This window comes from Vigna unguiculata, chromosome 7 (assembly GCF_037176805.1).
Source record: "Vigna unguiculata cultivar grain cowpea cultivar isolate G323 ecotype 2 chromosome 7, ASM3717680v1, whole genome shotgun sequence".
Classification (NCBI taxonomy): domain Eukaryota; kingdom Viridiplantae; phylum Streptophyta; class Magnoliopsida; order Fabales; family Fabaceae; genus Vigna; species Vigna unguiculata.
The window spans coordinates 30,670,373-30,682,399 of record NC_140798.1 but is presented as its reverse complement, the minus strand read 5'-3'; the positions used below and the strand labels follow the sequence as shown (position 1 = coordinate 30,682,399).

The 12,027-nt window shown below is 32.4% G+C and overlaps 1 protein-coding gene and 1 pseudogene across 1 annotated transcript; both read left to right on the top strand.

Annotated features, from left to right (window-relative positions):
- Nucleotides 1–9,050: 9,050 nt before the first annotated feature.
- Nucleotides 9,051–11,079, top strand: LOC114189528 (pentatricopeptide repeat-containing protein At2g37320 pseudogene; annotated as a pseudogene).
- Nucleotides 11,080–11,276: 197 nt separating this feature from the next.
- LOC114189531 (cytochrome c oxidase subunit 5C-2) lies at nucleotides 11,277–11,702 on the top strand. Its single transcript, XM_028078119.2, has one exon. It carries the CDS (start codon nucleotides 11,313–11,315, stop codon nucleotides 11,505–11,507), a length of 195 nt encoding a protein of 64 aa, XP_027933920.1. The 5' UTR covers nucleotides 11,277–11,312; the 3' UTR covers nucleotides 11,508–11,702.
- The last annotated feature ends 325 nt before the right edge of the window (nucleotides 11,703–12,027 follow it).

The window sequence follows — 12,027 nt, the reverse complement described above, 5'->3', positions numbered from 1 at the left end:
TTTTAATATGTCACATCAGTTAATTAAGTCACAAACTTTCACAGGCTTTATTTTCTAATCCACTTCAAAATCACTTTTAAATCTCTTAAAACAAACAACACAAATTTCACCATCGAATCTTTCCAATATTTTTCTGTCTCTCTCCTTGAAATCATTTCTTCCAAAAGAACACAACCTTAGTTGATTATAAGATTGACTTAATATTAGTATTAAGAAAACGTGAGTCAATATTTCATTTATTGAATATCTTTTAAAATATAGATCCATGTAATGATTATGGTGTGGTGTGGTGTAATTTTGATTGATAAAGTTTATTTATTTTATATAAGTTTTTTTTTTCATATGTGTGTGTTTTGTATAATTAAGATATAGTTTTATGTGTGTGTTTTGCATGTTCTTAATATTTTAAAATATAGACCCTTTATTTGAGTATGCTATAGGTTTTATGTTTTGGTTTAGGGTGTTAAATATTCTAAATAAATATTTTTTTATTTTTGAGGATTCATGTTTTAATTTTTGAACTTTTACAGAAAATTTATTATGTTTTGCATCTTAAATTTAAGAGGAGGTTTCTTACTGCACCTCCAATATTTCTTCTGCACCTCCAAATATTCATGCCCTTCCATTTATGCCCTTGAAAAATTAAATAAACAAAAAAAAATTAATTAGTTAGACACAATAATTAAACAATTATGAAATGACAGAGTTAGTTGGCTGCCTGAATTAATTACCAGCAGTGTTTTATATACCCTACACCCCCTCTTCTTTCAGTTTTACTTACATTGCAATTTTTTCACTTTCACTTTTTCACTTGCACTGCAAAAGAAGAAATTTTGTTGGTGGTTGAGGTGTGAATTTTTCAGTCGAGGGTCCACTCGTATTTCACCATTTGCTTCATTTATTCTCAGAAAAAGGTACGCGCATTAGAATAGAAGTTTATATTTGATAAGTTTATGTCTGAGATAAATGTTATGCTGTATTTTTAATATTTCATGCTACATTTTACGGAAGTGAAAACTTCTGAAACAGAAGTGAACTTATGCGGAAGTCAAGTTATTATTTCCATATACGGAAGTCGACTTCCGGAAGTGTATATCTAAAATGGAAGTCGACTTCCGGAAGACAAGTGAAATTTTACGGGAATCAAATTATTTTTTCCCTTATACGGAAGTTGACTTCCGGAAGTGTATGATTAAATCGGAAGTGGACTTCCGATAAAGTGAAATTTTTTTAGTGTTACGAAAGTGGACTTCCGGTCTTTAAGTGAATTTTTTGCCCGGAAGTCGAGTTCCGAAGAGTTTTTTTTTGTTTGGTAAGTAGTGTGGTGAGTAAATTTTTTTGACTTCTATAGTAAGGTGGTTTCTCTTGTTTTTCACTTTTTTCACTTCTGATGCTTTCTATGTTCTACCATGCTTTCTTTTTTCTTTTTCTTTTTTCACTTCTTCACTTCTGTAGATGCTTTTGACTAAGCTTTCTTTTTAATTTTTATTTTTCACCATTTTTCCATTTCTGTAGATGCTTTTACACTGAACTTTCTTTTTTTTTTCTTTCACTTTTCCACTTCCGTAGATGCTTTTAGACTTAGTGATATTTTAATTTAGTTTTATTTTGTAATTTATAATTCAAAATCGTAAAAAACTAAAATTTTAATTATTTAAAATTATAATTATTTAAACTTATATTTACTCAATAATAAAATTAAATAAAATTAAAATTATTCAAAATCGTAAATAACTAAAATTTTAATTATTCTAAATTTTAATTATTTAAAATTATAATTAATTAAAATTAATAATAATTAAAATTAATTAATATCAAAATTATTTACATTAAAATTAAAATTAAGTAAAAAAATTACAAACGGAACACGTCATTACGGAAGTGGAAGTCACGCCTACGGAAGTTGCGTCTTCTACGGAAGTCACGCCACGATTCTACAGAAGTCACGCCACGATTCTACGGAAGTCATACTCTCTTACGGAAGTCAATAATGTTTACGGAATTCACCTCACGAAACTCATTTTTAACTACGGAAGTCGACTTCCGGTATTGATGGCTTACGAAAGTCGACTTCCGTAAGTGCCATTTTTTATGTTTTTGCGTGATCTACACTTCTGAAACTTGTTCTATGGAAGTCCACTTCCGTTACTTATGGAAGTCGACTTCCGGGTTTGTGTTTTTACAGATTTATACTCAAATAGAAAAATGACTATATACGATGCAGCAAACATGGCAAAAACAATAAAAGAATTAAAATATATAACAAGGATACGTTTACTTACCTGTTAATGGAGAGGAATGGTGAAGGGAAGAGGGAGAGCGGACAAAAAATAAAGAGGAGTGGGACACCTTAGAGAGGAGAGTGGGGCAGATGAGAGATTGGGGGGTGTGCGGCGGCTAGGGTTTAGTCATGTTAGAAGTGAGTTTTAAGCCTAACTCAACCCCACAAAACCGGCTTGTAAGGTGAGGTTTGCACCTCACTTTATATATTATGAATCAGCCTTATCTCTAGTCGATGTGGAACTTCCAACACACCCCCTCACGCCAACCGGCTTGTAAGGTGAGGTTTGCACCTCACTTTATATATTATGAATCAGCCTTATCTCTAGTCGATGTGGGACTTCCAACACCCTCACTTTATATATTATGAATCAGCCTTATCTCTAGTCGATGTAGGACTTCTAACACACCCCCTCACGCCGCTAGGATAGGCTTTAACCTGACTCTGATACCATGTTAGAAGTGGATTTTAAGCCTAACTCAACCCCACAAAACTGGCTTGTAAGGTGAGGTTTGCACCTCACTTTATATATTATAAATTAGCCTTATCTCTAGTCGATGTGGGATTTCCAACAAGTCAAAACAAAGCGAGACATTAAATAAGAGAGAAAAATAGAGATTGATTAATTTAAAATTTTAAAATAGTAAAAGGGTAGTTTTGAAATTTAAGAAAAGTTTGGAGGTGCACAAGAAATATTGGGGGCGTAGGAAGAAAATCCCATTTTAAGATCCCTTTGGAGAAGAGAGGGCCATGAGAGAGAAAGAGAGAGCTTTGGAGTATGTGCGATGGAATTGACCGAAGGAAGTTATTTGAAAGTGAAATTAGTAAGGGGTTTTAAATAGGAGCCAACTGCACTCCACAACAACACAGCACATTTTACAACACCACATGGCCCAGGTTCAGAGTTGGACAAGTTCGAAGACACTTTAGGTATCGACGAGTGAGAAAAATGTTGTAATAAATTTTTATGTGGTATTATTTGATTATTGGTGATGGTGAGTGAGTGATTATTATGTCGCATATTTTTAAACAACTATTAAATTTTTTGTCTGGTAGCAGTGGTTAAGAAAAACTAATTAGAATTTTAAATAAATTAAATTTTACATGTTTTTTGTTGAAAAACCAAGGAGTTAAGAAGATCAGATTAGAATTTTTAAATAAATAAATTTAGGAGTTAGTTTTTTCTTTAAATTTGAATATTGGTCTAAGTTTTACACTATCAAGATTTTTATTGGAAGTATTGTCACTTTTTTGTGTGTGAGTTAAATTTATGTTTCATTAGTACTCTGTATCTCTTTCTATCCTTCCTCGAATTCATCAATGATATTAAAATCAAATACTTGTCATGGTAATTTGTTAGGATGACTTCATGAATCGAAAGTCTTTCTAACGGAAGGTCAAAGAAACGTGATTCGGTCTTTGTATTTGGTCTGATTCAAACGAATCATTTATTGAAAGTCTTCTTAATAAAGAGTCAAACAAGTGAGTCTGTGATGATGAACATTTAATATTTTATCTCCCTAATTATGTTTTCTAGAACTATTTATAAGTGTTTTTCGCATGTTGTTGTTGTTTTTAGTGTAGTTGTTATTAAAATTGTTATTGTAGAAATAATTGATTATAGAACTCAATAGAGGATAGTTATGGAATTCAATGGAGGACGAAAATCAGGTTTTTAGATTTTTAGAGTTAATAAATACTAATTCAAATATAATAATAGATGATAACTTAATGATATTTAGTTCAGAAAATAGAAATACAGATATTCAAAAATAGCAATGTTTATTATATTAAAAATACATTTGATAAAATGGTTACAATTTGTATAAAATATTGATTAATTTTTAATAAATGTATTTAATTTGCTTAATGACGATATTCTAGCATCAATGATACCGTTTCCAACTGTTTTCTATTTCCGTTTTAGGTTGGAAATTGTATTTGTTAATAAATTAAAAATTGCAAAAAGTTTTAATATTTTAATAAAATTATTTATATACGTTAAAGTATATAAATTACTGATAAAAAAATTTCACACCGTACAATATACAAATATAACTACTCCTCTAATCTATTCTAATAGTTTTCTTCTTCTTTTTTACAGAAACCAAAAGGTTAGTAAACAAACGAGAGAGGGTGGTACTATGATAAAACTAACTCTATTATTAATATGATGTTGAAAAACTAAAGTAACATCTATAAAAAATGTTAAAAAATGTAGATGAAATCCTCTCTGAAAATAGGGAAAATTTGTTCTTAATGAAAACTCCTTCATAAAAAAAATGGAGGAACATACAAAATACAACATATATATACATGTGAAAGTACTACTCCCTACAAAGTTTCTAAGCAATTTCACTATTATTATCATTTTCATTTGTAATATCATCTATTCACATATAATATACGATCATTATAGGTGGAAAAATCACTACACAACGTCCAATAGGGTAAGTTAGTGAAATTTTAACCAATACATGCTCAAACACCCACCAGTACAAACATTCCAATATGCATATGTTACTAAATAAGTTATCCTCAATATAACATTGATTTAAGACACATATATACTCAAGACTCAATTTTCAAAATGTAATGAGTCAAATACGCGCAAAGTCATACACCTATCATGAAATCTCTCTACAGTGGATTCGAGTAAAAATAACCATTATGGCTCCACTTGACACACATATGTTATCTTTCTATAGTGGATTCGAGCAAAAATAATCACTGTGGCTCCACTTGGCACACACCTCCATAACCTAATTAATTTACTATAGCATAGTCATAATGGTTCTCTTTCACACTAAATCCCACTATAGGAACCTTTTTTTAACTCTTACCACTTAAACTATATTTTCTATATGACTCTATGAGTTTAATATAGTAAGTTGACTTCACAATTGAGACTCCAACTCAATACATATCTTAAACCTATACAATGTGACAATTCTACTTAAAATTAACCACATTCATACAACACATCCATATATAAGATAACCAGGTCAAACCATTTCATTTATATCATAAAGGATCCTGGTCCAACCACCTTCACCCATAATTCACATTTCATACTCAACATTTTCCTTTCCACATTTCATTATATTACAACCTTTAAAACCATACTCCATTCAAGAAAACTTTTTACGAAAACCTTTTATAGTTTCCGCTTAGCTACCCATTTTCTACCTATCATGCCATTCTTGAAGGAAGGCCCACCCGGATAAATAGGTGCGACCAACAGAAACAAAGCAAAAGGTTTTGTACCAGTTAGCGCCTAATAGCAAAAGCCAGCACTTAGTGAGAGGAAGTTGGCTCCCCAAGCCAAGGTCATTGGAGCTATCTGATATTTAATTTTAGGTGGCACCCAACGGTCAACAGGTGGCGCCCAACGCCCCTGACCTTTGTAAATCTCTAAAATTTTCATTCTCGTTGTCGGTCAATGCCTCTATGATTCCATCGAATGGTAATGCATGTTTTAGAAGCTACCTATGTGAATCAGATTAGGCAACTGAGTTTGTCTAGGTTAGTTTACTCTTTTCTTGTATCAAAGTAGGTGTAGTTTGGCACAATTTATGCTCAGAAAGCATCACTTAATCAATTTGATATACCATGAAAAAAATTCATTCATCATACAATCAACTCATACAAAATTTTAATACTTCCCAGGCCAACTAACATAGATAAATCCATCATACAAATTCATCAATCTTACACATACCAGGAAATCACTACTTTACAATTTTAGTTTATTAAATCAAATAATTAACATATATAAAATAACACTAGCTTCCCTTACCTGAGTAGAAGCTCTTAAATTTAAAAGGTGTTCCACACATGTTAAACTCTCAAACTTCACTAACTCTACCTCACACAGGTATGATTATCTCACGTTTCAAAATATATTAATTCTTACATTATTTTATGTGTGTCTAATTAGATTAATTAAAAATCAGAAAATAAAAAATGTACTTAGATCACTAAATTATCTTACTAACAAGGACATCATATCTTGTCATTTAAGTAATCCACTTTGTTTATCTTTTTTCAGTAAGTCTCATGACATCTCAAACCTACTAGAAGCATTAATAATCATTTGTTAAAATTAAGATCTAATACATAAATTCGTAATGTATTTCAGATTTCATGCTGTAAAATTGTTAGGATCATCGAACAAAGTCATAAAATAGTTTAGATTGTCTTTCTTTTTTTTTTAATTGTCCGCTACATCACCTATGCACATTTTCGGGTAATTCAATTTAAATAAAACATGAACCTAAATAAAAGGTAATGAAGTTAAAGATTCATCTTGTTATATGTGTTGTCAATCACAACACCCAATTAAAATTTAATACCATTAAAATTCACATTTTTCTTAGGTGAAACATTTTTTACCTTCTTGATGGATGAGATTTTAATTAAAATAAAAATCAAACTCAATTAGAAATTAAAGGTGTTTTCTAATGCACCTTTCACCTTATTTCATTTAATGAATTTGAATTAAATGAATTTGAATTAAAATAAAATAAATTAAGATATATGTATATAGATATAACATACTTTTGAAGAAGATAAAATATATGATTCATATTATAATTTCAGATTTACAATCTTGTAAATTCTTTTACATCTTGACCATAATTTTGATTTTAACTATCCCACCCCTGAGTTCACAAGATTTTAAATTAATATATTTTAACGAACATCTATCATTTGAAAACTAATTAATTTAAACTCAAGATCAAAATTTACTTTTACTTTTATTTATTATGTCTATATAAGCTCAACAAAATAGTGAAAAATTGCTAAGCTTTTTAAAATGTTAATTATGTCACATAAAAAATCCAAAACATTACTTAATTTTTAGCACATTATAAATATCTAAGAGAATTTCATCCCGTAAAATTATATTTATTATCGAGGTAAAAAAAGAGAGCTCTCTCATAGTAAAAAAATATTGGAACCCAATGTAGCACCATCAAAATATCATTATCATATTTTATAATAGCTTTATGAAAGGTAAATGTAAAAGAGCATAACAATGACATTTCTTTATGCACTTCCATAGTTTGTATGTGCATCATAGAGGTGGTTAAAACACTAAACTATCTCTAAACTATCTCTCATACCATTATCACCCCTTCTTGTTGTTACTTTCTAGTAGACATGTCAAAGCGGGTCAGGCTCGCCAACCCACCAAAAAAAGGTGGACCGGGTTAGAATTTCTAATTTGCCAATCCGTTGTGACTCGGCATGCCAGTTTGGCGGGCCAACCTGATCTGGTCTGCCAACTATTTTTTTTATAATTTTATGTTTAAATTTTTAAAAAATTAAAAAAAAAATTATATAAACAAATTTGTATATATAAAAAAATTGTAAACAAAAATTTAAAAAAATTTAAAAGAAAATATTAAAAAATTTAAAAAGTTAAAAATTTTAAAAAAAATTAAAAAATGTGGCGGGCCAGCCTGCCAACCCGCACTGAAGTGGGACGGGTTACAAGTGGGATGAGTTACAGTATTGAACCCGTTTGCTAGTGACATGTCAACCCAACCCGACTCATTTTTTACAAGTTAAGGGTAGACCGAGCCAAAACGAGTCAGGCTGATCCGTTTTGTCACTCTACTTTCTAGCCATCAGAGTCCCTTGCTAAGGTTGACACCCTTGTTATAGTTGCTCAATTCTCATTGTTATCATGATCTCTATGTTATATTGTGAATCAACTAAAGGAAAAAAAATGTGTAAGATTCTATAATTTGAAAATCAAATGTTTTGTGTTATGCAATGTAGAAATATATATTTTTTCATAGAAAAAGCATTTAGATTGTACAATAAAAAAACAAAAAAACATCTGAATTACACGATTTAAAAGTCAAACAATAACTTTTGATTTGTACGGTCTAAAAAATAAGTTTAGATTACACAATATAAAGGTTTTTTTATGCAAAGTTAATGTCTTTCAAAATGTAAATAATGAAAATTTTCTCTTAAAATAATAATTTTTAAATTCTTCGATTCATAAGTCAGAAAGAAATATAAGTTGCACAGTTTAAAGTAAAAACAATCTAATAGTCATGTTTTACAAACAAAGAAGAATTTTCGTTTTTATGAATGCGCAGAAAGAAAAATATGGAAATATTGGGTTGGATGACCTCAAACAAATATGTAAGGCCCAAACTCAATTGGAATTGGGCCTGCGGCCCACGATGAGTCGTGGCCTTTCATATATACTAATGGATACTCTCATTGACGTGCGTCTTTTCCCGCACTCTCTCGACGACCGTCTTCGCCTGTGTTTCCCTCTGGTTAGTTTTCTCCTTCCTCTGTTATCAATATTAGTGTAGATCTTCAAACCCTACTTCTGCACGCACCACAACTTTTGATTCTTCTTCTTTCTAACTGTAATAATTTTCCCCATTCACTGTTTTTTGTTCCGACAAAATTCTTGTCCACTCTGTTGACCATTGTTTACTTACAATAAAATTTTGGGGGAAAAGTCAGCAATTGGGTTCATATTAAAATTATAGCTGGTAAGCATTGAAACATTGCATCGGATTAAACTATCGATGTTCATCATGATCAAATCTGGTGATAGACGAGTTATAGAAATTGTTTTTCATTATTTTGTTGGGAAGTAATTTGTAGGTTATGTGCTAGCTTTTTTATTTATGTTTTGGGTTGTGTGGGTTTCGGGTCATAGGATTTGCTATGATACGTGAGTTGATTTCACTTGAAGGTTAGTTAACCAGACGAAGCTATAGTGATGGATATGAACAAGTGTATTAGGGTTAAATAATGGATCCGTTATTCTTCTTTTCCCTTGATCTGTTTTATTTTTTCTTAACTCGATGCCATGTTTTTCGCTGCATTGAGAATGCAATTGGGGGCGTACGGGAAGACATTATCCATAGCCACCATTAAATTTAGATTTCACCTTCTCGGCAACACCGACATATTTTTGTCACCAGAGGCTTCAATCCGATAGGAATGGCCACAAAATTGTTCCATCTAAGGATTCAATTTGAATCAATAAATGCATTCCTCACAAGGAATCCATCATTTTGTCTTAGGAATCAAAATTTTAGGCCTTTCTCTTCCCATAAATTGTTATCAAACAAAGGCTTAACCAATGCACTAAGAGTCCTTCACCTTGTATCCCCTCAAAAACGTGGTGCTGATGTTAAGAGTCGTCAAAGCCATCTGAGGCTCATTGAGAACATGTTGGAAAATGCAATCATAACCATTCCTCTCTCGGTCACAGTTCACCTACTCTAAGGACTACAACTGAAATGAATATTCAGTCCTCTGTTCTACAGATGGAACAAGGGTTCGTCGGAGTTGATGTGCGCTTCTTGTCACAAGCTGTGAGCACATGTAGGTCCAAGCGTGACCTTTGGGGAGGAATTCAGTATCACTGCTTAGCAATAACAACTGGGTTCATTGCCAATGTTTATGTTGGAAGTTCTTTAATAAGTTTGTACAGCAGGTGTGCCTTATTGGATGATGCATACCGTGAGTTTGAAGAAATGCCTGTTAGAAAAGTAGTTTCGTGAACGGCTATTATTGCTGGGTTTGAACAAGCATGGCGTTTTGACATGTGTTTGGAGCTCTTGCATCAAATGAGGGGATCAGATTTGGGACCAAATTATTTTACGTACACTAGTCTTCTAAGTGCTTGTATGGGCAGTGGAGCACTGGAATATGGGAGCTGTGCTCATTGTCAAATAATTCACCTGGGTTTTCACTCTTACCTCCACATTTATAATGCTCTCATTGCTATGTATTCCAAATGTGGGGCAATTGATGAGGCCTTGTATATATTTGAATATATGGAGGGTAGGGATGTTGTCACATGGAATACCATGATTAGTGGGTATGCGCAGCATGGGCTTGCCCAAGAGGCAATTAGTCTCTTCGAGGAGATGATAAAGCAGTGTGTTAATCCTGATGCTGTTACTTACCTTGGTGTCTTATCTTCATGCAGACATGGCGGTCTTGTTAAAGAAGGCCAAGTTTACTTTAATTCCATGATTGAGGATGGTTTGCAGCCCGAAGTAGATCATTATTCTTGCATTTTAGATCTTCTTGGTTGAGCTGGTTTACTTCAGGAGGCTCATGATTTCGTTCAAAATATGCCTGTTTTTCCTAATGCTGTAGTATGGGGTTCACTACTGTCTTCCTCTAGGCTTCATGGAAGTGTTCAGATTGGAATCCATGCAGCAGAGAATAGGTTGTTGCTGGAACCGGGGTGTTCAGCTACACTTCAGCAGCTGGTGAATCTCTATGCAAGAGTTGGTTGGTGGAATGAGGCTGCACGAGTGCGAAAATTAATGAAAGACAAAGGTCTTAAACCAAATCCTGGTTTTAGTTGGGTTGAAAATAAGTTAAACAGCAGAAGGACAGAGATTTTTTAACTTTAAATAGTCTGATAGGCCACATGAGTAGTTTAAACTTTCAGTCTCAGATGTGTGATGAGGAAAATATTTGGCTTTCAGTTTTACAATGCTAACTCAATTGTCGGGACCTTTTAACATTTCAAGCACTGACGATTTGGAATGGGTGGGAACAAGAGGACAGTCATTTTCTGGTCATTCTAATGGTCGATGTATTCATTTTGGAAGATTGTTTGTTTTAAATTTTAATTGAGAATGCAGCTGTGGCATTTATCATTTGTTTTTGTTGTCTACTGTTTGGTACATCCTGATAAACAGGATAAAAAATTTACAAATAATTCCTTAAAATTTTCATCCCCAGTTTTAATGGTAGGCGAAACTATCTTGGGGATATGAGGGGCAATGACTCCTGTGTTTCCCTCCTTTTGTGATTAAAGATAAAGTTTCAATAAGAAGTCAATGAAATGTTTTGGTGTCATATCGGTTACTTCTCTTCCTTTGTTTTATTAAATCATGCTATCAGATTGGTAAAGTTTAATTGGTCTCTTTTAAACTGTCTCCAACTTAATATATTTAAATATGTACAAATCGATGTTTTGTAGTTTGTAGAATTGCCAAGCTTAAAGACAAACACTTAAATGGCTGGTCCTAGAATTGCCCATGCTACCTTGAAAGGTCCAAGTGTGGTAAAGGAGATATTAATTGGAATAACACTCGGCTTGGCTGCTGGTAGTGTGTGGAAGATGCACCACTGGAATGAGCAGAGGAAAATCAGGACCTTCTACGATTTACTTGAAAAAGGTGAGATCGGTGTTGTTGTGGAGGAACAGTAGAACTGTTCTTGCTTTGTTGCCTATGCTCTCCATATATAGGCTTTTTCCCCCTGCTATATTCAATTGGCTCTTTAAATGTAAATGAGCCAACTTACTGATGAGATTGAAAAGAATAAGTTTTTTGCACTGATTGAGTACTATGTTGGCTTGTAAAATTTCATACAGTTATGCTTTAATTTTATAATTTTGCTATTCTCTTCTTGTTGCACAGCTGTTGATTTGTTTTCTGTTTTACTTTTTCTCTGCATATTTTTGGTCACATGTTTTAATAACTCAATCAATTCCTTTTTGGAAGTTGCTAGATGTAATATTTTATTATGTTAGTATATGCTATTCGGCTGGGTTTGTGCTTGTTGCAATTCCACTTGGGTTTGACTTAGAAAATTAGTGTAAGGGTAACGCTCAGTGTTTTATTTGCTTTCCTGAATTTCAAAATCTAGTACCATCTGGATTATGTAAATAGGCTTCAGTTCATCCAAGATATAAAATCCCACACAAACGGGGTACATTCCAATTCTAG

Excerpts from the sequence above, each read along its gene's own strand:
- LOC114189531 (XM_028078119.2), top strand. The coding sequence starts at position 11,313 with ATGGCTGGTCCTAGAATTGCCCATGCTACCTTGAAAGGTCCAAGTGTG.